At 51.7% G+C, this 27656-nt stretch overlaps 1 protein-coding gene and 1 long non-coding RNA gene across 2 annotated transcripts in view; one reads left to right on the top strand and one right to left on the bottom strand.

Moving 5' to 3' along the window:
• The first annotated feature begins 1355 nt into the window (after window positions 1-1355).
• LOC148122667 (uncharacterized) lies at window positions 1356-15684 on the top strand. Its single transcript, XR_015737482.1, has 2 exons — window positions 1356-1712; window positions 12479-15684. It is a non-coding gene; the product is annotated as an uncharacterized LOC148122667 (long non-coding RNA).
• A 1256-nt stretch (window positions 15685-16940) lies between these two features.
• The window catches only part of Nup210 (nucleoporin 210), a 91559-nt gene continuing 80843 nt past the window's right edge, over window positions 16941-27656 (bottom strand). The window contains 8 exon segments of the mRNA XM_087904496.1: window positions 16941-18364; window positions 19538-19621; window positions 19700-19795; window positions 20859-21075; window positions 22230-22480; window positions 23565-23711; window positions 24813-24936; window positions 27432-27568. Of these exon segments, the coding sequence (XP_087760622.1) occupies window positions 18267-18364; window positions 19538-19621; window positions 19700-19795; window positions 20859-21075; window positions 22230-22480; window positions 23565-23711; window positions 24813-24936; window positions 27432-27568 (1154 nt within the window). The 3' untranslated portion in view covers window positions 16941-18266.

The following is a 27656-nucleotide window of genomic DNA, read 5'->3' as shown; positions in this document are numbered from 1 at the left end:
CACCTCAGAGCTCCCATACCCCATTTTCTCTCAATGTACACAGAAATTACATTGGCTTGAGACTTGCCGCTGGAGAGCATTGTATGGGTTAAGACGCCCACTAGAGCCCCACCACGGGCCTCTTGGTGCTCTGATAACTGTAATTTCTGTGTAATTGGCATTTAAGAAATGCTAGGTATGCCCAGTTGCCAGCCCACATGCACACAGGGGTGTACATGCCGGGGAAGAGGCCCTCTGGGAAGGTGACTCTTGGGTGTGGCCAGTGTGGGATGCTGACCATAGGTCACATTTGCTGAGTCGATCTGGCCACCCACGTGACAGCAGACAGTCCTAATAGCTGTGCTGGGGCAGTGGCTGTAAATGAGGCCTGTCCTACGCTGTGTGCCTGGAGGACCTGGGTGTCTGTGGGGAGCCTTGTGGGTGGCACCCGACCCACAGCTCTGTGATGTTTGGCCTTTGTGACTCCTGGGGCCTTGCTCAGCCGCTCTCAGGGGTAGGAAGTGATGCAGGACTGGTCTACCAGTTGACTGCTCTGGGAGGAACATGTGTGGCCTATGCCTCACCAGAACCAGCTTCCTTTCTATGCCTGTCTCTATTTTATAGACACAGAAACCAAGGCCCAGAGAGGTTCCATATTCTACTCAGGATTACACAGGGACCCTCTCTAGGGCTGATAAGAGGCTATGATGGGGCTAGTCCTCCTGACCCCATCCGCCACACCTGTGGTCTCCCTTTGCCCGTCTGCCACACCTTCAATCCCCCTTTGCCCTTTTACAGAGTTGGTGTTTCCCATGGCCTTCACGATTCCTGCAAGTAGCTCCCCTCTGAGTCCCCACTGCCCAGTCCAGCACCAGGCAGAAAGTGTGCAGATAAATGCTGAGTGTAACTCCAGCCCCACAGGTGTGCTCTGGCTGGGAGGACGGTGGCTCTTTTCCACTCTTCAGAGTTCACCAAAATGTCCAGGGTGAGCCACTACTGGAGGAAAAGACGGGTTGGTGGAGCAGTTGGATAGGGGTTGCCTAGGTGTCCCCTCTCTACCCCTGAAGTTGCTGTTAGTTGGCACTGGCCCCAGAAACTGGGCTTGCCTCTAAGGCTCTCTGTGCCCTGGTGGATCAGTCAGAGACAGCCTTATCCTCATTCCTGTCCATTTTATTAGATCAGAAGCTCAAGGCCAGTTCTGCTTGGCTGAGGTCAAGGCTTCTGAGGCTGCCCTCTCTACCCCAGGACCCCGTGAGGCACAGGAAGGGTGGGAACAGGAAGGGACCGTGGGGCTTCCATGCTGGCTCTAGGGCTCTGCCATCAGGGTCAGGGTTTATGCCTGAAGCTCCCACTCATAGGCTAAGTCATCAGGACAACGCCCCGTGGCCAGCTGAGCCATCCCTGCAGGAGGCTGGCAAAGCCCGAGGGATAGTAGCTGGGGTTGAGGATTTTTGGCATCAACCTGCCTCCAAAGGTCAAGCCCAAAGAGAACAAGGGTCATCTTGTCATCGATGGGGGCCAAGAACTCCTGGGGGAAACCCACCAGCCCTGAGAAGACAAAGTGTACTGAGACTGAATGGTACGGTCTCACTAGCCATGCCCTCCTGGCCTACTCACAACCTGCCCTCTTGGGGAGCCCTCTCCAGCCCACGTGGCCTTTGCTGGCCTGTTCCTTGAACAGTATCCTACTTGTGGCTCCAGCCATGTATGCTACAGTTGAAGCCTCTCAACAGGTAGGAGTAATGTGGGGTTCTGAATGGAAGAGAAAGGGAGAGAGATGGCTGGGGCTATGCTGGCTGTAAACTGAGCCCCCATAGCTGGCACCAGGCATGGCATAAAGGAGGTTCTAATAAAGGCATGTCTTTCCCAGCTATATAGACAGCCGCATTTGTCAAAATGTTAGGTCGGGGCCAGAGCAAAGTGGAGGGGTGGACTGCATGGCCATGAGAGGGGTGGGCAGGTAGTTCAAACTTCAGCAGGAGAGAGTAGAGTTACCCCAACGGCCACTCTATTGTTTGTGCTAGAAATATGGTTCCCCTCTCACTCTCCCATATTCTATCTATTGAACTCCAGAACATTCTAGACTTGACCTCCCTCCCCTCCCTCTTTTCCAACATTTTCCAATATTTTCAAACCATTGGTGAGTCCTGCAGAATGAAACCCTAAGAACACTCCAGAATCTGGCCCCTACCCTACTCCAAGCTTCTCTATTCCTGTCCATCCAACTGTGTGGGTCATCCTTGTATTTGGCCCTGAGTACTCTGGCCTAACCACTGCCCTGCCTCTCTTGCCCTGCCTCCAGTGTCTGCAGGAGTCTTGCTTCTGTAGACAAAGCCCTTGCTAAGCAGCCTTGGCCCACCTTGGTGTCCTACGATTCCCACCTCTCTAACTCACTCTCCCCTTGCCTTCACACCCCCTGATGGGCAGGCTAAACTTGCTGTCCTGGCCAGGGACCACTTCCTCTGCCCCAAATGCAGCTTCCCGATGTTCACCAGGCCCCCTCCCTCCCTGCTTCCCCATGTCTTTGCTCAAGTAGGCCCTCACGGACCACCAGGTCTTTCCATGATGACTCCCCCAGCACCTTGCACTCTGTCTTCCTAGAGAAATGTGGCTTTCTTAGAGCCTGTTTGTTTACGAACATTATTCCTGTCCTCCGTGTGAAATAATGGGGGCTCTAGGAAACCGGTGTGGCGTGATGGACTGACTTATGGTGGGGAAACCTGGGTGTCTGGGACAAGGGGGGGTATTTTCAGGGCGTTCCTATCTCTCCTCAAGACTCAGTTTCCCCATCCGTGTTCTAATGCTGGGCTCCCCTTCTCGCAGCCATTAGCATCATGTTGAGGGAAGGAGCCTTTGCTTTATCCTAGAAGAGGGTTGCCATGGAAACAGTCTTGGCTCGAGCTTAGAGAGCATCCAGCTCTTTGTTAGACCGGGGGCCTGCCTTTGGCTCTCTCCTCCCCAGCCTGAGGTCTGGCTATGTAGGGACCAGTGACTGAAGAGGGGGGCGGGCGTCATTCTGGCTGTACTTTTCCTCCAGTTCCTCCCCAAAGTGCTTTTTGCGTCACTAACTCGTGAAGCTCTGGAGGACAGGCAGTGTAGCCGGAAGATCAGGCCCCAGGGCACTCGACCTAGGGGCAAACTCCCAACTCACGTGGCTTTAGGGCCGGGACTCCTCCTTTTTCCATTCCCCTGGCCCTGGCTTTTCCTGCGATCCTCTGTGGTGATAAGCAGGCTGGGCGCCGCTGCTCGCTAGCGCCCACGGGGGCAGGATGTGGGCCCGGCGGGTGCGCGTCGCAGTCTTCAGCGTGGCTACAGGTGGACATCCTCGGGCCCCACAACCCAGTATGGGACAGCTGCGCAGGGCGGTCTGAGAGGGGCCGCAGTATTTCTGCTGACCCCGGGCTTTAACCTGCAGCCTGGCCAGGAGCCACTGGGAAGGCACGCAAGGACTCTCGGAAATAAGCTCGACCTCCAACAGCAGGTGGCCAGACTCAGCTGGCGGGTGCTGGTCTCTCGCGTGGCCACGGTCTCCAAGGCCATCGCGGCCGAAGGTGCGGGACGCCGCCAGGGGGCGCTGCGAGTGTCGCTATCCCTTCAGTGAGCGCGGCCGCAGAACGCACAAGTGCTGAGGTGCTCGACGCTGGTTCGCAGAGAGCTGAAGCGCAGGCCCTATAACTTTCCACTCGGAGGTCACATGCTTTGCTGACAGCAGATCTCGGCCCCAGAACACAAGACTGGTACGCCCTGGGATTCAGTACATTGCAGGATGCGGACCCTGCAGCCCACTACCCCGCCCAGCAAGGGTTCCGATCTCTCGGTTCTGTTCTTTCCCAGCTGTGAGACCTTAGCAAGTTTGCACCTGGTTTCCTGCCTTGTGAGACAAGATTGCTGCGAGTAGAGGTCGCACAGCGTTGCAACGGGGAAACCTAGAGCACTCCCAGATATATGTTCCCGATCATCACAGCACAGTTGACTGGCAATTTGGTGTGCAGAAAAGCAGGTCGCTGAGCAGGTGGCACCGTGTCCTGGCAGGTGCTTACGAGGCCCAAAAGACATCTGGATCAAACTTTTCTCCTTGTGGGAAGACAAGACCGATAAAAAGCTTCTCAAGGTTGATTTGGGAGGCAAATTCAGTGCTAGGCCATTCTCTTTGTCCCAGAAAAGACAGCCATCCTTGGTGTACCTGGTTGTGCCCCTGCTCCATACAGCCCATGCCCCTTTGTACGCTGCCTACCTGAGTGCAGGTGTGGTGGGTAGCATCCCACAGCAAGCGTGTACTAGCGAACTGTGCCTTCAGAGTAAGGACTGCAGCCGCGGGATGCAGCCGCGGGATGTGGGGCTTGTGGCCCGTTGCCTGACACACTATGAAAGAGGGCCTGCAACTGATTCAGCTCAGGTTTGCAGTCCAGAGGCGTGGAGGAGAAAGAGAGCCCAGTCGGAGTCGACTGTGTGGTAGCTACACCAGGTTCATTTCTGTACATGGAAAAATGGAAAACGGATACATCCACATCATGGTCTCAAATGGTGACAACTATGAAGATGAACAGTGGGTAGCGCTGGGAGACCCTATTAGAAAGAAATAAAAGGTCAGGGAAGACTGTCCTAGACAGATGTGCTAGGACAAAGGATGGGAAGTGGCTTGCCTATGGGGAGTCAATAGTAACTGAGGAGGACTCCAGGGCAGGGCTGTGCTCCCCAGCTTTCACAGTTGGAAGCCGGGTCAACCCTTTCTGATCACACGGGGGCAGCAGAAGACACAGCTGTGAGAAGGTACAGGTGGCAGCCCAGTGGGACTCTTCCAAAAGCCAGGCTGAACACCGCAGGGCACCCTCTGTCCTCAATGCTGTGCTTCTACTTCCTTCTACCTGAGGGGCATCTCTCTGAACCTCAGTGCCTCCACCTGGGAAATGGGAGCAATCAGACCTTCATCTTAGGGAACAGACTATTGAGTGCTTAGTAACAGTGTGCTTTCGCAGATTTGCTTTGTGACTGTGGACAACTCTTTTGGCCTGAGTCTTGTCCTCAAATTAATGGACCAATAGTGTGGGATTTGGGGGCAAGATCAAGGATACCAATGCACAGTGCCCGCTAGGTACCCAGCATATGGGTTGTAGCTCTTGACAGTTACAATAGTGACGTCATTTGTGACTTGGGGCTGAGAGTAGAAAGTGACCCATGTTCAGATGTTCATGCCGAAAGCTTGCCAGGAGGAATGATTTATTCATCGGGTTCTCATTAGGACAGGTGGTCCAGATCCTCCAGGACTACCCATTTGACAGAGGGGGACACTGGGGGCCAGAGAGGGTGGCAGCTCCAGGCCTGGGAGTCCCATCTGATTCCTGTAAGTAGACCATCCTGCCCAGTTGCAGGACTCTCCCTTGGCGGAGGGTTCTCAGGCTGTCCCTTTTCGATACTGAAGGCTCCTCTGTCAGGCTGTGAGAGAAGAGGGAGCTCGGAGTACCAGACACTTGAAGGGGCATCCTCCTGAGAGCTATGAGAACTTCTCATGGAAGCCAGTTCTTTCAAGGTCCAGGACACTGATGCTTGTGGTGGGTGTGGGGGTGGATTCCAGAGGGTAGCAGCCCTGGGGCAGGGGGAGGGGAGGTGTGATGAGGGAGGGGTGCTCAACCTTTCCCCTGGGAGTGAACCTCAGCTGTACTTTTTGTGGAAGCATGTTCCTCTCTCTCCTCCAGCCCTTGAGCAATGCCCACAGCTGGATCAGTGTAATAGCCCCGAGCCTTGGACACCCCCTACGTCTCCAGGGTTATTTTTCTTGTGGTGAAGGTGGTATTTACAGTGAAAACAGCCATCGAAGCAAATCGCAAAAATAATGTCAGTTTCCACTTTTGACAAAAATGGGAAGGCAGGTGGCTTCTTGTCTGCGATAAGCGCATCTGCTTCTGCAGTAATTACTATCTGAGATAATTATGAAAAAGAATTTAAATACTCAGGGCATGCGCGGGGCCAGGACAGCGTTCTTTCTCCTTTGTCCTAATCTCTCCTGCAAGTCGGAGTCTTGTCCCAACCGGGACAGTGCTGGGAGGGCCGAGAGGCAGGGGTGGGGTGGGGGACGAGCCAGGCTGGGCAGTTGCCCCTCTTCTGGCTTTTCCAGGCCTCAGGGTCCTTATCTGTAAGCTAGGTTGACCCCACAGGAGCCTGGTGAGGAAATAAAGCAGGTGAGGGTGAGGAGCCTGGAATACTGTGCATGGCCATAGCCAGGTTTCAGCAATTGGCTCCTTCTTTCCTTTGGGGAGCAAGGGAGCCTCTGAAACCCTCCCCCAAACTTTGGTACCCCCAAAATAGAGAGGGAGCTCACTCTCAGGATATAGAAGTCACAGTAGCAGGTGCCCAGAGCCTAGAGGAGAGCAGTCCAGCCTTAGGGAATCCTGGTCTTGGTCTAAGACCGTGGAAGTAACACCATGGACCTCCAAGCCACGCATCTCTCTCCTGAGGCCCAGTGGCTTCCCTGCAGCCACAGCTCCTACTCAGGCCTCCTCTTCTCCCAGCTGATTCTGTTCTTGCCTCGAAGACTACCAACCCCTTCCCCACATTGGCTTAGATTGTAGTATAGTTCTGCAGTACAGGCATCCAGAAAGACAGTGTAGACACCAGCTGTATAGTGTAGACACAACCCCCATAATGTAGGTTCTCAGTGCTGGAGCGTAGACTCAAACACTGGAGTGTAAATGCCAAGCCTTGGAGTGTAGACACCACACCCTGCAATGCAGATGCCCCGCTTCTATCCCTGAGCAGAGGTAGAGACAGAGTTAAGGATACTAGTGGCTTTGTGGTTTTGTAGCTGGGAGGAGGTCTGGCGCTGGTGGGTGCTCTGGTCATGTGACTCTGGAGTTGGTTCCCTGATACTCTTCTCTGTTGATATAGTACCCATACTCTTGAGAATGGGGGCCACGGTGCCTTGGGTTGAACAGAGCAAGGGGCAGGTGTGGGATCTGCCGGGATGTTGACAACAACCAAGGGAACAGTGCCCTTGTATGCCAGGCCCCATGCCAAGCTTCACCCTGAGCAGCATCCCTTCAGGTTCCCAGCAATAGGATCCCCGGTGGAAACTGAGGCTCAGGAAATGGAGCCGTAAAGCTTGGATCCAGAAGGACAAATTGGAACCTACAGGACATACGACAGGATGACATCCCAGTGTACTCAGTCACCCTGTCCTGTCTCTCGGGTTCTGCTAACTGTCAGGCCCCGTGTAGAGGAGTTCCCATCCCGGGGTGAAGCTAGACACAGAGCAGAAAGACAATGTACCTCACACACAGCCCCTCTGTGGCACAGCCAGGTTCTAACATGCACTGCCTACTCACACGGAGACAGTCTAGGTGGAGCTGGGAAAAAGGCTGCCTCCTATCTAAGTACAAGGTGGGGAAACTGAGGCAGCTATATGTGGTAGTTGGGAGCTGTCGATAGTCACGGTGGGAACAGTTCAAAGTCAATACTGGAGGCATTCTTAGAGCTGTGGGATACCCCTAGAAACCCAAAGAGGTGCTCACTCACCCAGGTTCACACATCCTGAAGACAGGCCCAAGGGGCCTCCTCCCTGACATGCTGGGGTATGGAGAGGAGGCTGCCAAGGAGAAGGAAGGAGAGGGGCTCTGTCTTCCAGGCAGACTCCTCATGGCTGGCAATCATGTCATCGGCTGGGACACCACCATCCCCGGAGTCACCGTCCTGTCCTTCATGACCTCATCTCTTGGCTGGGCCCCAGCATAGTGCCTACTGCCTGAAATCAATACCTCTTGGCAGCAACCGAAGTCCCCTTGCCTTCCTGCCCCACATCCCAGCACATCGACCCACAGGTCAGCTCCTGCTCAGCTAGGAGCCCATGGGAAGTCAGCAGACCCACTGTCCTTACCTACTGCCCTGAGCCCTTCTGGTGGAGGATGGAGCCTCCACTCAAATCCGGCTTCTTTTCCCTTCTCTCCAAGCCATGCAGCTTGGTTCTTCACACCTGGACTTTCCAGGTCTTCCAGGCAACCCAGCTTTAGTGTCCCCGTCCTGCCCCCAGCTCTTCCTTACCCTGCCAGTGGTCATCACAGCATGATACCATTGGGAATCGGAGTGAGGAAAAAGATCAGGGTGGGCAGTGGCCGATAGTCAGCTGTGGTCTCTCTTGCAGAGCGAGCAGGAAGGTTCCCTCCACTATGGCTATTTGCAGCCAGGGCTGGGTCCTGGAAAAGAAATTTGGGCTGACTGTGGACTTGGAAGCAGCTCAGAAGGGACCCAAGGGTGGACACTGTGACACTCTTAACAGAGCACACAGCAGTTTGGATCAGGAGAACAGCAGACCCACATCCCTCTCTGAGCCTCAGTTTCCCCAGCTGTACAATGGGAAAAACTTTAAAGAGTGTGTGTGGTAAAGGATGGAGGTGTGGGTCCGGTGCACAGCAGAGACTGGGGTCCTGTCCTCTGAGCCCATTGGTAACTTCATTTTGTCTTCATGATGATTGCATGACTAGGAAGGAGAACTTTTCCTTTCCCATTTACATCTAGGCAAACTAAGCTCTCCTGAGAGGCTGTGGAACTCACGGGTTAGCGTGGAAAGTCCTTATGTGGAATCTGCTGTGCTCTGACTAGGAACTCCGGTGTGTGATGGCTGTAATTAGTCTTCTCTTTGTGTTCTGAGACAGCCTGGGGCAAGCCCATCTCCAGAGATCTCACTCTCACCCATAAGGCACACACTTGGTTCTCTCCATCTGTCAATGGTTCACTGGGATGGAAGCTTGGGCCATAGGGCTGAGTCTCTGGAAACTTCTGGTCGGTGGGGGACTGGAGCCCAGGATGAGGAGAGGAGTAGAGGCTGGTGAGGAACTGTGGCTGAGTCACTGAGCTCTCCCCGTCCCAAGGAAGAGGAATCTCTTCTGTTCTCAAGGCTTGGAGAAGACAGCTTGGCTAAGATGGGCATGATCTGAAGCCATGGAATGGCCTTGTCACGCTGGCAGGAGACCTATGAAGAGAAAGAAATGGAAATAAAGTTGGCTTTGACACCGCAAGTGGCGAGCGGGGGAAGAGTGTTCAGTAGCCCAGAGGAGAAAATACCCTCAGGTTTTATCACCTAAGCCACAGATCCCACTGGGAGGGAGGGGATCACGACTTCCACCCTTGAATCTCTAGATTCCCCTAAATGCTGCAGTTACACCCTAGAGACAAGACAGGTGCAGTCTGAGGTTGTTTTTAGAGGGCGCAGTTGAGCAAGAGATACCGCTTAATGAGGAGCATTGGGAGGGAGGAGTATTGGGAGGGAGGAGCATTAGGAGGGAGGAGCACTGGGAGGGAGAAGCACTGGAGGGAGGAGCGCTGGGAGGGAGGAGCGCTGGGAGGGAGGAGCCCTGGGAGGGAGGAGTGCTGGGAGGGGGGAGCGCTGGGAGGGAGGAGCACTAGGAGGAAGGATCATTGGGAAGAATTGGGCTACTTGGCTTCAGAGGCCCAGACACAAGCATTTGTAGGGCTGCTGCAATATGGTTGTGACTGGGAGAGGCAGGCAAGCTTGTGGGCTGGGATCCTTTCTGCACATGGTCTGACTGGAGGAGAGAGTAGCTCTGGCTGAGTGGGGCTTTTCCCCAATCCTGGTCTCTAGGAGAGAAATGGGCTACTTTGGAAGACACATTTTCCATCAATATGACCATGTACCCACTAATGGATTCATCTTCTATCTCTCCACCCATCACTCCTACCTACCCATCCATTCATTCACCCACCTATCGACCTATGCGTGTATCTACTGGTGAATCCACCCATCCATTCATATAATCTCCCAACCACCCATTTACTTGTAACATACCCACCTGCCCACCCATGCATTCATACCTCTATCCACCTGTCCACGCATGCCAGGCATCCATACCCCACCCATCTGTGCACACATGCATGCATGTATCCAGATGTTTAGTAGAAGGTTGGGAACTGTTGCAGAAGCAGGCACTATTGCTATTGCAAGAAGGACCCACCAGGTCGGAACTTGCACGGACAATAAGCATCCACCCAGGGAGATGAAAAGCAAGGTGGACATACTCCTGGTCAAGATAGGAGTGGGGTGTAAGACAGGGTGACTTTGGTGACTGTAGGAAAGGAAAGGGCAGGGAAGTCCCCAAATTCAGGTTGTTGTTGGCATAGACTTCAATTTCAAGCCTCGCGAGCATGAAGTCATATGGTTCACCATCCAGCTGGCAATGGTGGTAACACGGCCTGGATGGAGGCCAGAGACAGTGCACAGCATGTTCTTATAAGTGGATAGAAAGGCAACAGGTGAGTAGGGCTGGTCCTCCCTAATCCCTCAAAGTAGGTGAATGCCCCTGGCTTCAGGTGTCAGGTGCGTGTATGTGCTAGCATGTTGAAAGTCCTGGGCCTCTAGTGGATTTGACCAACACCTACTTTGCCTCCCTCCCCCTCCTTCCTTCCTTCTCTTCACTTTATCTCCCCCTCCCTCTTCCTCCCTCCTCTCTCTCTTTCCTCTCCCCTTTCTTCCATCCCTTCCTTCTCCTCATCCTCCCTCCCTTTTGTTTTTCTGAGGCAGGGTCTTAACTTTGCAACTCAGTCAGGCCCAGAAGTCCAATCCCCCTGCCTCAGCCTCCTGATGCTGGGATCACACAGCCCACCATTGCCTCCCACTTTGTCTTCTGAGGGAAGATCACTGCTTCGGTGAGGGGAAGACGAGAGAATTGTCATTCCATGCTCCAGGGCACATGGGACCAACATTGTCAGTTAGAGAAGAGCCTGCCTTGGCTGGGCCTAGTGACTGGGTACTTGGGACAATCACATGACTAAGACAGACCAATGAATGCCCTCCTGAGAGTGCTACACCTGGTGGCCATCTTGCTTTTCATGCGTGCAAGTCTGGGGCGACTTGGAGGCAACACTAGCAAAAGACGCAGGCTCCTGGGGAAGTGCCAGTGCCTTCACACCTCCCTTCTTCAAGTTGCAACCCTTTGCATCCAAACAATCCTGTGGGGAAATCGAGGCCCAGGGTCACCTTGTGATTGGCTCAAATCTCTTCACAGCCTGGAGGGGCAGCCTAAGGGCAGAGGGTTTGCAAGGCTTCAATGTAACCGAGTGCCTCAGTCTATCTCCCAACCCTGAAATTCCCCTCCTGGGGTTCTCTACACCCAGTCTGACATCAAGTTCAGAGGTTCCTAGGGCCCCTGGTCACCTGTCATAAGTGGACCAGGAAGAAGTACACAGGAATCTGACCACTAAAAGAAGGGGGCCAGACACTGTGTTCTTGATTACAGTCCTCTGCAGTGGTGGACACTGAGACCAAGGGCTCTAGGTGGGGACTCAGTCGGGGCAAGCTGCCGGGTGGTGGATAGTGTCCTGTCCTGTCAAGCCTCTTTTAAAGGAGGTGGTCTCCCGGAGCTGTCCAGCTGTCCCCTGGCCACCTTGAGAGGGCAGCTTGAGGAGGGATCTAGTGCAATCCCCATTCTTCCTTTGTGCTCTGAATGAAATTCCTCTTCCCTGCATGCCTTTCAGGGGAATAAAAACACAGAAACCATGAACAAGGGGTAAGGAACCTGGGAGATGGATTGACCGTGATAATATCAAAGCGTTCATTTCTGAGCTCATTCTGGAGCTGTCAGGGGTCTGGAGGACTTGCCGTAAGCCATAAATAACCCATTTTAATAACGGGGACTTTGATTCCTCTCTGGGGGCTGAAACACTTCTTGGGATTCGGGTGGCAACTTGTCAGGGCGCCAGCACGGGGCTTCTTGGGCACTTATTAAGGGATTACATCTTTGGGCATGTGAAGGTCTTCATGGTCCACTGGGAAAGCCGCACCGACAATGCCGTGACCCACAGAGACGGACTGCTAGTGGGAAACAAACCCCCTCCTGCCTCAAGTTCATTGTTTGCCAGTTTCGCCCTGAATTTGGTCGAAAGCTATTAATTATTTTCTTCATCTACCCGGCCTTCCAGCAGCGCTGTGACTCATGGCTAAGTCCATGGTCAGTGGTGAGATTTCAGTGTCTCAGGAAACAGTGACCCTGCCAGAGACACCTTTGGGCCCCAACCAGGTTTCCTCTGCAATGTACCTCTGAATACCCAGGTTCTCATCTTGGCCCTGATCTGCTGTGTGGCCGTGATCCCGTCCCTACTCTGAGAGGGAAGCCGATAAGCACAGTGGCTCCATGGCTGTCTTATTTCTCACACAAATAGGGATGACGACACCCTTTCCATACAAGAGGTGCATAGCTTCTTCGGAGCCAATCAATATTTGTTGAGGCAGCTGTGTGCCCGGTCCTGCAGGGTACGTGCCGCACGTTGACATCTGTGTTCCCTGCATCCCTGCCCAGTTCCTGCATCTCAGGACTGGGGCTCAGGTTTGGTCTGAGCTGCCACATGCCCAGGTTAACTATTACATTTCTCAGCCTTCCTTGCAGCTGAAGCGGCAGATCAGAGCTGCCCAGTGAGTTCTAAGCAGAAGTTGCTAGAAGGGCTTCTCGTAGGAGCTTTTTGTTAAAAGCGTTGTTGTCTTATTTGCTGTTCTTTCTAGCTAGGATGCGGATGCGATGACTGGAACTCTGTAGCTGTCCTAGAACATGGAACACCCGGAAGAAGGCAAAGTCAGGCAGAGTGGAGTCCATGGCCCTGACTGTCTGCTGGAGCTACCCAAGCCTTGCTTTTGTGGATCCCGGCTTTTCATGGTAGATCAAAGCAGCTCACCTCATCACAAGGAGAGGGCAAATGGGGAGTACAGGATCCCGGCAGTCCATTCAGAGCACACTGCCAGAGACCAGCTTCCTTCCTCTGGACTCCACTCTCGTAGGTTCCCCCAGCACTGACTGTCACAGGCTGGCAACTGTTTTTACCACATGGCTCTCGTGGGACATTTAAGATCCATAAGACCCACACAGAAAGCTAATGCTGGAGGGAAACTAAGGTTGGGGAGGAGAGCACACAAGGACATTACCTGATAACAGGCAGAGACCTGACTGCTACCTGCACCTTGTTGCCTGGCCCACAGCTCTGGGCTCTGCCTCACCTGGCCTTCACTGAGGACGCCAGCGGCAAAGCTCCTGCGCTGGGAAACTGGGGAGCTGGTGGTCTTCAGGTTTCAATTTCCTGAGTCTTATAATTTGCTTTCAGTGCACACTAAAATGCTCATTTCAGTAAATGACCATGGTCATCTGATGAGGCGACTGCTGAAATCCTCCACAGACTTTTATTTGCTAATTACATACAACATAAACTTAATAAAGTAATAGCCAGTCCCCAAGCCACTGCTGGGCTTTGCCTCCCCTTCTTCCTCACTCTGCGATGGTTTCATGTTAAAAATACATGAAGTTCCTTGGGGATAACCCCCAGGCAGAAAGGCATGGTGTCTATACCCCTGCCTTACATGCCTGTGGCAGCCCCAACACCCAGAAAAATACATAAAATAATACATTTTTTGGAGACAAACTGCTTCATGAAAATATCAACATGCAAAGTACCAGTCTGCCAGCACCACGGGCTCACTGTGTGCCCCTGTCAAAGACTCCTAGCATCTGGTGTTCAGTGTGAACACTTTTTCCCTTTTCTTGCTCGGGGTCTAGGATGGACCACAAACCGGTATCAATCAAGAAAAGATGGGGCAGACTGGAGAATGGCTCAGCAGTTAAAGAGTGAGCACTGCTTTTCAAGAGACCTTGGGTCCTGTTCTAAACATCCTGTCAGGAGGCTCACAACTGCTTGTAGCTTCAGCTCCAGGGATTCTGACCTCTGACCTCCACAGGCATCTGCAGTCTCATGCACCCCCACTCCACACACAGTTAAAAATAATAAAAATAGAAGCTGGACAATTGGCTTAGTCATTAAAAGCTCTGGCTGCTTTTCCAGAGGAACTGAGTTCAATTCCCAGCTCTCACATGGCAGGTCATAACCATGCCAACTCCAGTTCCAGGGAATCCAGTGCCCTCGTCTGGCCTCTGCAGGCACTAGGCACATATGTGGTCCACAGGCATACATGTGCAGGCAAAACACACATACACATAAAAAATTAAAAACAATAAAATAAATTTTTAAAAAAAGAATAAATGTTGCTTTGGAAATTTTGGAACAAATTTATTAGTTAATGAGAAAATGAGACAGAAGGCAGATGCTAAATGAGATTTAAGTCATAGTTTCCTGTCTGCTTTTAGGGGAAAAAAACCCCAAAAAAGTACCAACACAAAACCAAACCTAACAAAGCTCAGAAACCCAAGGCTGTGCTACCAGCTAACTACCTGCAGTGCACAGCAGGCATCAGGTCATCACTGTTCTTTGTGCTCTACTATCAAGTAGGGGTTTTGTTTTGTTTTTTAATGTAAAAGAATTTTGGGGCAGTGGTGGCGCACACCTTCAATCCAGCACTTGGGAGGCAGAGACAGGCGGCTCTCTGTGAGTTCGAGGCCAGCCTGGTCTACAGGGCAAGCTCCAGGACAGGTTCCAAAGTTACAGAGAAACCCTGTTTCAAAAAACCAAAAAAGAAAAAAAAATTTGCTTAGTGGTGGTGGGCACCTTTATCGCCAGCATTCAGGTCTCTGTGTCTCTGTTAGTTTGAGACCAGCCTCTACAGAATGAGTTCTAGGCTAACCAAGGCTACACACTGAGATCACGTCTCAGTAAAACAATCAAAGCCAAAGGGAATTTTAATGTGGAACTTTACTGAAAAAAATTTTAATCCTTTCATGAGTCATTTTCTTGTGAATTTTGTTCTCTACAGGCCAAGATGTCTCAGGGGCTAAAGGCACTCACCACTAAGACTTGGTGACTTGGGTTGGATCCCCAGAACTCACATAGTGAGAGGACAAAGCCAATGCCATACAAGTTGTCCTCTGACCCCCTCAAATAAATAAATGTAGCAATAATGAAATGTTATTTTCTTATGAAAATATTGGGTGAACTGTTTCATAAATTAAAATTTCTTCCCTCTGGGCACATGGCCTTCCTGACCTAACTACGAAACCTATTCCAGGGGCTATGAGCAACCACCTTGTTTTCCCAGGCACTATCTGTGATGGGGAGGGAACACCTAAGACCCAAAAGCCCATTCTTTCTTCCTGTCCATGGTAGAACCTTCAAACAGCCTCTTGCTATGCCACCTACCATGTATGTTAGTGAAAGCCATGTGAGCAACATGTAATTTCTTTGGGTAGGAAGACCTTCAAACATTCTCTGGAGAGGCTGCCACACAGGGAGGCTAATAGGATGGAGAGAGGGATACAGTCTGCCACCTGCTTCTTGTTGAAGCTTCCTGCAAAAGGCCGCTTTGCTGGTAAAGTGGAAACCACGGTGAGACTGGCCTACACGCCTGTGCCATCTCCAGGTGCCAGGTATATTCTACAACTCAACCTGTGCCCACATTTCAGACTCAAGATGAAGGGTTTCCAGCCAGCCTGTGTGCTGTTTAGGTTTTGTGACAATGTAACACACACAAGTCAGTCATCTGGGAAGAGGAATCCCTGAGAACAGGCCTCCATCAGACTGCCTGTAGGCAAAACTATGGGGCCATTTTCTTGATCGCTGATGTGGGAGGGACCAGCCCATGGTGGAGGGAGCAATGTGAGCATGTGGTATGAGGCTGAATAAAGAAGCAGGCTGAGAAAGCACTGGAAAACAAGCCCAGTAAGCATCGGTCTTCCATGGTCTCTCCTCCAGGATCCTGGCTCAAGTTCCTGCCCTGACATCCCTCCATGATGGACTCTTACCTATAAACGAAATAAACTTTTTCCTCCTCAAGTTGGTTTTAGTCATGGTGCTTTATCACAGCAATGGGAAGCAAACTAAGAGCTCAAATCTGTCCAACAGGTGAGCAGGCAGACAAAGAGCAAGACTGAGAGGGTTAATGCTCAAACTTGAGAATTCTAGAGAAAAACACCTTTCCGTGATTCTGTATTCTTGGTGCTAAAAGCATCTTCTGGCGCCTTCAGGCAGTGAGAGCTGCTCAGCTGAGAACCCAGTCAAGCTGTGTGGGTCCCTCTGGGTTGTCAGCATGCCCAGTCAGGTTTACTATCACAAAGATCTGGTTGTGTTCCCCCCATGTGCTTTGAAAGGCCGCTGGCCCCTGGGGAGGAGCTTAATGGCCAGCTCTTATCAGGTGCCCAGCACTTTGGGTGGCAGAGAGAAGAAACTCAATACCCTCAGGTACAAACCTCACTGGAAGACACTGCACTCTTTCCATTCCGTCTGGAATGGAAGAGCAAGAGGCCCCCAAGATATGATCATTCCACTGTTCTCAGCCACAGGCCAGGAGTGGCTCAGACCTTAGCCATGGAGATGGTCAAACAGCCTGCTGGGCCCTGAAAAGAGTGTCTTCGGTCCTCAGGAGACAGGAGAGCTTCTTTCTGTTCTTTAGGACACTGCCATGTCTGGTTATGATGTGTTTGCCTGGATCTGGGCGTCATCTTGTGTTTCAGAGAGGTCTTACCTAAGTGCAACACCAACATGTGTGTTGCACCAGGCAGGCACATGTACAGTAAGTACAGCATCTACTTAGCATTTGATAATGCTGACCACATTCTAAATCTCGTGTAGTGTCCTGGGGAGCTATGAGAACGACACCATTACTCACTCCCATAGAAGAAGAATATGGCAGGGCTAGTACCTGGCTAGGGCTGGGGAGAAGAGCAGCCAGGGCGGCAGAGAGCTGGTCCTTTGAGGAGAAGGAGGCAGAGGCGGTCAAGGTCTTGGGAACGGCCCTGGGTGGACAGGATGGAGAAAGGCCATTTTAAGGCCCAAAGTCAGAAATTTCAGATGACGGTGAAGGAAGGAAGGACATGGTAGAAGGACTGATTCCTAAGAGGATGGCAGGATGGGGATGGAAGGGGGCTATGCTGTCCTGCAGATAAGGTCCTGCTGCTGCCTCTGGTCTCTGGGGTAGGAAGGGAGGCTCCATAGCCAGAAAGGAAGGAAGGGCACCATTAGAAACTGGTCACCAGTGATAGTAGACACTCAGGCAGAGTCTACTATCTGAGTCCCCAAGAACTACCAGACCCTTAAGAAACTACACAGAACTTTATTAAACAAACACAGGGAAGGCTCCATGACAACTCCAGTGGGAGACTGAGTGGCAGGTTGGGCACAGATCCTCTGTCCCCAGCTCCAGAAAAGTCCACCGTGTGGCCCAGCCTCAAAGGATGCAAGGGATCGCACATGGCCTTCCAAGGCCAACTGAACTCTTGGAGACGTGGTGCCCATATCCATCCATGTGGAGGCAAGTCTCCGGCTCTCTCTGACAGTGCCACAGCAGCTGGACCTGAGCAGAGTGGCCAAGTCCCTGAGTTTAGACATGTTTTCCCATGGTATCCTCTTCTGTCCTGGGCCAGCTAGGGGAGTGCTGGTGGCAGAAAATAAGGGGAGGAGGGCAGGTGGGTGATGGCTCAGATCTGCTGAGGCACTGTATCGGGTGTCTTCCATGACAGGAGAACAGGTCACACTGGGTCTCTGTGCTGCACAATTTACAGCAGTTTCTCAGAACAAACCCACAGATCAGAAGACCCTGCCAGCGGCTGCAGGGTACGGCCGAAGATGCACTGGCTATTCCCAAGTCCCCAGAGAGAACCAGAGGCGCTCCAACATGCAAGGGACCAGAGCTCTCTTGCCACAAATCGAGACCGAAGCCCTCAAAGAGGTCTGAAGTGAGGGCCACTCTGCTGAAGCTCAGCAATTCTCACAGTTAAGAAGGCTCAGATAGAACAGGGCTCTGGGCATAGTCCAGGGGACACCCTAGGGACACCCACACCTGCTTTCCCCCATATTTCCTAGCAGCAGTAGGACAAGGAGAAGAGTAAGTTTTCATGAAGCAAAAAACCTAAACAAACAAAACACCCCCCCCCACAACAGGGCTGCCACATGCGTGTATGAACATGTCTGCCTGCTTGTGTGTCAGAGTGGCAGCGGATAAGCGCTTGCCTAGCAGGCATGAGACCATGGGTTTCATGCCCAGCACCATACAAACCCAAGGAGTAATGAGAATACCCTTTCCCTGAGATTGCTACAGTGACATCATCTATAGACAATGTAGAAACAGCTTCCAGTTACTGAAAGTCATGTGCACAGAGTGGGCTCCCGTGAGCAGGACAAATGCCGGACTAAGCAGCACCCCAAATCCTGCAAGCCACATGGGAAGGAAGCCCCAGCTCTCAAGACTGGGAAGGAGATTTAAAAGCAAACAAAGTAAAAAGCCTTGCTTATGTGATTCAGGCAGTGGCTCAGCACAGCCAGGGCAGTGAGGATGGCCCAGGGCCCAGTGTGAACATGTCGGTGACCCTTCCATTGTGGTATCAGTTTAGCTGTGCAGCAACAACAGTCCGGAATACTGGCTAGTGAGAGGCATAGGCTGGGCTCCAGAGTCCTGAGGGAGGACTGGCTTTGCGACCAGGAGGCAATGTGTTGAAAGTGGCAGGCGATGAGGCAAGATCTAGGGAGAAAAGGAGAAGTAAGCTTGGAGGAGTAAGAGCCAATATTCCCACCACACTAGTCAGACAAAATAAAGACTTAAGTACTTGCAACATGCCAGGAGCTTGTACTTGGGACAGCTGACCCATCGGACAGTAGAGAGAAACTGACAGTGGTAGGGGAGACATGGAAACAATACTGCTCAACCTGAGTTGAGAAGACCGTACCCAGCAGTCTTCTGTTTCCTGATTCCCACTTGAGGAAGTCTGACTCCAGTGAGGAATCTATGTGCTCAAGTAGGCCAATCCTGTGGGGGCTGTGGATGAGTTTTATAGGGGTGCGTGGGGTTTTTGAAAGTGGATAAAAATTATCCTTGGAACCAAGACTCCATATATTCACTCAGCCTGGAGCATGACCCTGCCTTCCTGAGCTCAGAGTCTAGATGGGTCTCAGGATGTAGTGTTACCTCTCCAAGAGAATTGGAGGATCAGACTCTTGGGCACAATGCTGTAGTAACAAGGACCTGGAGGCAAGGGGAGGGTCCTTTTGGGGACGGTACGAAGACCCCCACAGTGACTCCAAGGAATACTGGGAGAAAGGGTCAGAAAGGGCGAGAGATTGCAGCAGAACAGCTGTGTGGCAAGCCAGAGTCAGGACAGCCACTAACCAGCATGCTGGGACACTCAGGAGTCCTGTCTTAAAGACCAAGGCAGCAGCAAGAGGCTCTGATTCTGGAGCATGTTGGGAATTTTGTCTCCCAAGGTCAGGGCTCCTGGCCATAAAATTGCCCCCTGTCCAAAACCCTGTAACATTGAGATGAGCAGACACAGGCATCAGACTACAAAATGGGAATCAGGAGACAAAGGGCTTTGGGTACAGTTGCATGAATAGGACACTGCACAGCTCCAGAAGACTCGTGGAGAGGCGCCCCAGGAGTTGCACAGGGTGACCAAGACCTTAGGCCACCAGAATCAAAAACTACTGAAAAGGGTGGGTTTAAGCCTTCTGAGTCAGGACTGGTATCTGAGTCCATGCGACACCCTCCTCCCCACCACATCTGTCGCTGGGTCTAGTCACCCCTTGTGCTCTGACAAGGCTGCTGAGACAAGGTTCGGGGCCTGGATCCCACCCTTACCCCAGGAGGTGACTCTTTTGTGAAGGCTCTCCAGGCTGTGCCTATGGCCAGAGTACTCACAGTGGGGGCTGTGCTGAGGGCTGGCACGGGGCGTGAGAGCCAGGGGTGAAGCAAGTTCCCGGGGTGCACACACTGTGTGGTAAGCTGCAAGAGCACAGGCTGGTGAGACTAGGCAGGGTGAGAGGGTGCAGGGTGTAAAAATGGATATGTGGTTGGCCTCACCTATGATGGTGACCGCTGTCCCTGCCAGCAGGGCAAAGAAGGTGAAGAACATGACTTGGTAGGAGTCCAGGAAGTGTGACAGGATGCTGGCTCCATCTGTACCAGGGCAAAGACAGACATGAGAACAGCCGGGCCATAGCTGGGTCCCACTAAGATCCTTTGCTACTTAGATGTGTGCGTGGTCCATGCCGCACTGCCTGGGATGAAGGGGGCAAGCCTGTCTTAGACATGAGGACGAGGTGTCCAGCAGAGGCAGCATCTTATTTTGTTCCTTGGGCCATCGCCCCAAAGTCACCTACCTCTGTGGAGTAGCCTGGGTCCCAGATCCCTGATACCTATCTGTCAGTGTTACAGTCTACTTGTCCCCAAGTACCCTCAGGTGGAGACCACCCTGACACCAGACTACAGGATCCTCCCCTGGATACTGGCCCCTTTATTCTATACTCTGTCCCAAAGGGTAGCGAGCTCTACCCTCTGCATGCCCTCAGGTGGCCAAAGTGCAGGGTCTAAACCTCAATGACTATGGGATAAGTCTTGTACTCATCTGGGTAAGAAGCGAGTAGTTCCTGGCATCAAGAGGACCCTGAGCTAAGTGCCACCCTCACGCTGGACTTCTTGGGGACAGTCGGGCAAGAGTCCCAGTGGTGAATAACATTATTTCTACATAGGTCAAAACATGTCTGGGAGTGAGATTCTAATCTGAGCTAATTAAGAAGTAATACCTGAAAGATAGCCTGTAGCAGTTGAGGACATTGGTTAATGGGTTGTCTGAGGGAAATGGCATCGTAAGCAGAGGAAACAGAAAATGCCAATGGCTCAGGTAGGGGGCCTTGTGTTCCAGAAACAGGCAGGAGGCTGCTAGTGTTATAATAGGCAGCACAGGGGGACGTGAGTCACAAATGAACAGGAGAGACCAAATGGATCTCAGGGACCGCTGGGGAGATGGTGTCATGGTAGATGTTGAGCAAGCACCTTGCTGAGGACTGGGGATATGGAGGTAATGTGTGGTGTCTGTGACAGCAGAAGACTGCCACTCTGAGAGACATTGTGTGTTTGACTCCTCCAACGTTTGCACTACAGGTGCCCGCCAACACCCAAGGCCTCTGGCCTGTTTTTCCCTGCCCAGGTCGGGGTCAGTTATGTCTCAGCCATGACTCACAGGGACCAGGCCCACGACGATCCATCACAAAGGCCACAGTGACTGGAATGGTGATGGCCTGGTTAGTGGCAGGGCTGGAGAAGGTCAGGGCGGTGGACAGAGGGCCCTGGCTGCCAGCCGTGGGATACGAGACACCAACAGTGTATGTGATGAAGCTGGGCAGTCCAAAAGACTTCTCTTTCACGAAGGCTAGCACGGCTGGGGACCCGGATTTCACCTGGGAAGAAGGTAGTGTTGAGGCTGGACCGCAGGTGGGACTGCAGGTGCCCAGCTCATCTCTGGACATGCCCTTCTAACCACACATGCTAGACTTCACTCCCAGGACCAGGTGGGCTCTGATACCTGGAAGCATGATCCACATTTGGGGTTTGGTAAGGACATGATCAATATTACTGAATTCTAGTTAAGCATAAAAATGCTACACCCAACCCAAAGTAGCACCTAACACCAAGTTGCCATGAAGCAGCATCCTCAGTCTATCAGACTGCATATTTATATACAGTTGCTATATACACAGCAGCTATACACTTCTCCCTCATCTCCTGTGAGTAGTTAACCATGGTAAGTCGAGTGAAGAAGAAAACAGGGCCCCTAAACTCCTCCATCTACACATCAGAGCTCTTCCTGTGGGCATTCTGGACTGAAGCCTGAGACCAGTCATGCATCAGCCTGAAGGAGGAGGAAGATGATGATGATGAAGCAACAGCAAGAACAGCAAGGCACAGAGAGAAGAGGCCCATTTCCACATGGAGCAGGGTATCTATCCCCTGTTGGAATAAGTTCCCATGCTGATTGTAGACCAGGCTGGCCTACAGAGATCCGCCTGCCTCTGTCTCCCGAGTGCTGGAATTAAAGGTGTGCACCACCACCACCTGGCTCTAACCCCAACTTCTAACCTGACCCTAACACCAACATCTACCCTCCAATTACAACCTCAAACCATAACCCTATCCCTAGCTATTACCTCTGAATCCTAGACCGAGGTCCTACTTCTTAACTCTAAGCTCTAACCTAACTCCAGTATCTAACTCTGACCATAACCACTAACTCTAAAGTCTAAATCGAACTCAAATCACTGACTCTAACCTCTAACACATCTCATCTTCTTTAATCTAACCTTTAACACCAACCCCAGTCTGCAAACATATCTAACACAGTCCTAATTACAACCCCAATCTAACCCTAGTCCTAATCCTAACCTTAAACCTTAGCCCTCGCAACAACCCTGGACCCCAAACTCTAGACCTAACACTAAACCTTAACCATTACCTTAAATCCTAGTTTTAAGCCTAAAGCCTAGCTCTAACTCTAAATCCTAACCCTAATCTCAGCCTCTGGCTTCCCTGACCGGAAGCCCCCACAGCTGCTTACCTCCAAGTTCTCCAGAATCTCCACAGCACCAAAGACCTTGACCTCGGAGCTGGTATAGTGGTTGCTCAAAAGGATTTCTGCCTGGTTGGCATAGAGCCCTGGACTGAAGGGAACCTCAGCTCCCACCTTTTCTAGAGCAGTACGGCTGCTGGGGATGGAGGCAGTGACCGCCAGTGATGTCTTCTTCATGTTCAAGTGCTTCAATTGCTTATCTGTCAGCCTGTGCATAGTAACTGAGCAGAGGTACTGGCCTGTGGAGAGAAGATGTGTTCCTCTCCTGTGTGCACAGACTCCCTGCTCTCTGATAGGGAAACTCCTAGGCACACTTGGGAGTCAGCTGGGAAATCACTTCCTCCAGGAGGCCTTCTAGGAATGCCCCTTCAGAGACGCTGGGCCAGCCTGGTCACCTGCTCAGAGAACAACAGTCCTCTCACTCTCTCAGAATCCTCTGTTCAAGAGGTTTCCATTGGAATAGTACTCTTGGGGCAGGGATCATTATGGGGCCAGCTCTGTAGCTCAAGCCCCAGCCAGCCTGGCTCAGAAGGAAGGCAAATAATGGAAAACAGACACATGCTCCAACCCTGGACTATGGGTCAAGAGAGAGCTGACTCCAAGTGTAGCAGGAGGCCTTGTGGATATTAGCTGTCTGGGTTCTGTCCTGTCCTTAGGACCTGGCCCAGGGAAGATAAGCCAGGTGAAAAAAGCAGGGCCTCAGGCACCTGAGCTGCACTCCATCAATGACAGCAACTATAGACTGCTGAAAGACTGTTAACCCCCGAGCTCAGTAAGGGCCTTCTCTGTGCTGAGTGAGACAGAGAGTGTGCTCTTGGGACACATTTGCACTCTCTCGGCCAACAGCAACCCCTGCCATGCAGTGGGGCCAGGCAGGCTCACGGCCAACAGTGCTGGTCGTCAGCCCAACCACTCTAGTGTCCTGAGCTGTGAAGCAGTTATGTTTCAGCATGCTCGAATACAGCCATGACTCTTACCTCTCACCTGCTCTATGTAGGCAGTGGGGGCAGGGCAAGGCACTGTCATCCTCAGTCTAAAGAGGAAAGTCTGGACGGGCCAGTCTCTATCCAAAACTGAGTGGTGGGATTATGGAGAAAGATTCCAGCCTGGGTTTGATGCTGAGCTCTGCCAAAGGCTACTCCCTCTTGGAGCAGCAACAGAGTGTGGTATCAGTCTTAGGCTATAACTACGGTGTGGTAACAGTCTTAGGCTGGACTCCCAGCAACCTCTGCCTGTCTAGACATATGGCATCATGAAGCACACTTATGACCAACCCTAGACATCCAGCAGACTCATTGCATTTTCAATTCTTTGCAAGTTTACCGAGGGTAGCATCAAATCCTGGCTCCACGGTGAAGACATCACGCGCAGGGAAATCAAAGACATCTTGTTTGAATTGGAGCTGACAACTGATGAGGGACTCTGGGTGGAAGGCTTCAATGACTTCTCGCTGGGCAGGGGAGCACTCACCTAAAGGCACAGAGTGGGGGGGGGCAACGATCAGGTGAGAAGGGCTTGACCAAGCACATGGCCACCACACCCATAACAACTTAACATGAAACACAGGTTCTATGGAGGTTGAGCAGGCATGAATGGGACCAGTCCCATATTATTCCCATGCAGGGGGGAGCTCAGGAGTCCTCAAGCTTGGTGAATATAACATGCCTTTTATTAAAGCTAAGGATCCTGATCAACAGGCTGGGCTACTCTGAATGCCAGGGCCACTTCAGGGGGAAATTCCAGCATGGGTGCCAAGTCCGCACAGAGGGTGAGGTGACAGGCAACCTGTTGCTGTGTGACTTGCCGTTGCAGTCAGCAAGGAGAGTGGCCATTGGCCAATTGCTTCTGAACACTGAGAGGGCAGAGGCTCTCCATAAACACACACTGTACATAATTTTGGCAACAGCAGAGTATTTTCCCACTTGTACTAAAGGGGGAAAACTGCATTTCCACGAAGTCGTGAGTGTGCGCCATTAATCACAATGAGAATGGTAGAACTTAATTCATCTGTTAAGTGGTTTAAAAAACTCTGTATCGATGTATTTGTTTCTGGCACTTGCTGTCCAGGGCTGTCATAGGCAAGAGTGAGATGGAATGTTCTATGTATGACTTGGGAGAGGTAATTATAAAGTAAAACCAGCCACCAGTCTGCGATGCCATTAGTTTCCACCACCAGCGATGGGTGAACTGCGGCTTGCTCTGCCTCATGCCCTAGGGCTGCAATCACGGCTCTGACTCAGCGCAGGCAGTGCCTTGGAGCTGAGCTCTGAAGGAAGGCGTCTTTACCACTTCAGCTCATGGAGGCCTCGAATTTCTTAAAAGCTGTAAGGAGTGGATGAGCTAAATGGGCTCTCTCTGAGGTTAGGGGTGAGTCTGAGTAAGAAAAGTAGAGTTTGGGTTGTGGCTCAGTGTTCTAGCATCTGTCTGTGGTGTGTTAAGGCCCTGGGTTCAATTCCCATGAAACAATAAAAAACCCAAACAGATGAAACCATCCAAAGGGTACAGATTCTACTCCCCACTCTCCAAACCTGGCAAGGTAAGCCCAAACACCAGAGCCCACTCATTCTATACCAAGCAGGTTAGAGCTCTTGTCTCCCACGCTGACAGTCACTCTGGAGGCCGTGGCTTCCTGGATACTGGTCTGAGCAGAGTGGAGACGACGGGCCACAATCTTCTGAGGGGTGCTGACCACTATCTAGGGAAATGAGGCAGTTGTGCTGAGTGTTGAATGCATGCTGGCCTGTGCTGGGTATTTTTCATGACCTCAGCTGCGGCTCAGATCACCTCTGCTACTAATACCCCTTGGGCACATGCTATCCCCTCTGCAGACCTCCTTCCATAGGATATTCCTCTATCTCCCTCTGCAAGGCATGAAGGCCCACACCCCTCTGCAGCTAGAAAGCTGGCCACCTTTCTGGGTGGGGGCAAGTATACTAGGAACTCTTCTTACGGGCCTTTCTTACAGCATAGGAAAGGGATGGCAGCAGGGAGGGAGGCCTCCCTTAGGTTGCAGCCCACAGCTCCGCTGTATACAGGCCTTGGTCCCCTCTGACCTTAACAGCACTTCCAGCTGTCATTGTACTGTCTCCTCCCAGGAATCACTGCTGCCCAAGGGACCAGCACAGGTAGGTACCCACCACTGCCCTCCCTGGCCCTGTCTCCCACTTCTGGAAATCTCCTCTCTTCTCTCTTCCGCCTGGCCATGCTGGGTCCTGCTCACACTTTCTCCTACTCTGTCTGACCTACTCCTGTTACACTCACACCCATACTCAGGTATCTCCCAATGTAACATCCCTGGGCCAGACAACCACCCCAGCTGACCTACTCACCAGCTCAGACACCCATCTCAAACCTTCCAGGACCCACAGGACCCACTTACTATCTTCTTCCAGCACCTTCCCCTACTTCTGTTCCTTCTAGGAGTAAAGAACCATTACTACCAGGTTACTGGTGATAAATAAACCCAAGGGAGTTACTCCAAGCTCTCCTCCATCCAGTTCACCGTCCGAACACCCTGCAGCAACTCCACCACTGTATGTCCTTGATCTGTATCATTCTGATCTAAAGCCAAAGTTCTATGTAGTATGAAGTAAGCTACCACTCTACTCCCTGCACACTCCCAATACGAACAACAGCAACGAACATGGGTGGAGCAAACACTTGTGAGACACTAAGTGCCATTTGATTTGCCCCCTCCCCATGTTAGTTCATTATGCTAAATCACAGTGTGGTCTCCATCCCTTGGACACAGGGGGAACTTGTCCAGTGGCTGATCTTGGATTTGAACATAGACAGACAGTGTTACTTGTGTGTCTAGGCTGTCCTAAAACTCCATAGGCTGCTACAATTTCAGCCTGTCAAGGAAATGACATTGCAGGCATGTGCCCAGCTGAGATCACTCTTAAACTACTGCACCCAGCTTCCCAGCCTCTTGAGCATTTCCTGATTTGCCCATAAAGTCAAACCTTAAGTTCCTCCCACATGTACCCTATGATCCAGCTCACCCCAGGCTCTGTTCTCAAACCCTACATACCTTGGAGCCTGCTGGCCCCTCTCCTGACCATTCTTAGAGGCCGCTCTTGGGAAGCAGAGCTTTATTAACCAGAGTGCTTCTATCTGCAGCCACTGGCCTGAACCGCAGCAGCACTAAATATGAAAACTATTCGGTTAAACTGCCGGATTCGACAAAGCACACGCTGGCTCTAAAAATGAGACAGGTTTGGAACTCAGCCAGACTAGGCTCATTGATTCATTCTCGGCTGGAAAGAAAGGTTTTCTTTGCTTTCATAAAGACTCAAAGGTGACTTGCTGAGGGAAGTTTAACTTTGCTGGTGACACCAAATCACTGGAATGCCCATCCCATGGCCTGACCTTCCTTCAGGGAAATGCCCACCCCTATGGCTGCATGGCCACACTGGGTGCCAGACAAGTGTGGGTGTTGGTGGGTGAGTAGGAGCAATCGACCAGATCTCTCTCCTCGTGCTGGTTTGGACATGAGAGGGATGTTTGGGATGAATGAGGACTGGTTCCCATCTCACACTTAGTGGGTGGTTGATTCTCCTAGATCTTGACAGCTGCAGACAGCTCTGGCAGGAGGCCTGGTTATTTGTTTCTTAAAGAAAAGGGAATCAGAGGTACAGCCAGCCTTTGTACCTGCTGCTTTGGCAGTTTAGATTTCAGTTGTATTCAACAAAAGTGCATTTGTACTGAGCAGGGACAGGCTTTTACTAAACAACAGGCTAACAATCACTCACATGACGTAGCATCAGTTAGTTATTTTAAAGTCATCAGAGGTGATTTCACGCATATGGGAAGTGGCAAACACCTGGAACACAGGCACTTGGAAGATTCAGTTCAAGGCCAGCCTGGGCTACACAGTAAGACCATATCTCAAAACAGACACACAAACAAAAGACCACAAAACAAAACAAAATAAAAATAGGAGGTGCATAGGTCTTATGCCTCTGCGTAAAGAGACCTGATCATGAGCAGATTCTGGTACCAAGGGGCACAATACTGTGATGTGGTGGGGGTACAATGATGGCCAGGATGGTCATCTTCCTGCCTCAGCCTCCCAAGTACTAGGACTGCAAACATGTGTCTCCACGCCTAATTACAGACACACACTGAGACTTTTAGTGCCTCCAGCAATGTTGGCCACAATTGCCTCTGCCTGCCCTCAAGTCCTACCTCCTTGAAGGTCTTCAGATGTCCAGCAATCTCATAGTAAACAGTCACAGATCCTGCATCTCGGGCCACAGCCACGCCAGTCTTGGGGTCAATGTAGAGGATGTTATTGGCTGTGAAGCTCCAGGTTCCTGAAATACCTGGGAGAATAAGCCCAGATATCATTCATCTTGTTCACATTTGGACACCATAGCCCAAACCCACCTCCCCTGGCCCCTCTGCTTGTGA

Source organism: Myodes glareolus, chromosome 3 (genome assembly GCF_982192425.1).
Source record: "Myodes glareolus chromosome 3, mMyoGla1.1, whole genome shotgun sequence".
Taxonomy (NCBI): domain Eukaryota; kingdom Metazoa; phylum Chordata; class Mammalia; order Rodentia; family Cricetidae; genus Myodes; species Myodes glareolus.
The sequence above is the reverse complement of the archived record's forward strand: the minus strand, read 5'-3'. Positions and strand labels throughout refer to the sequence as shown.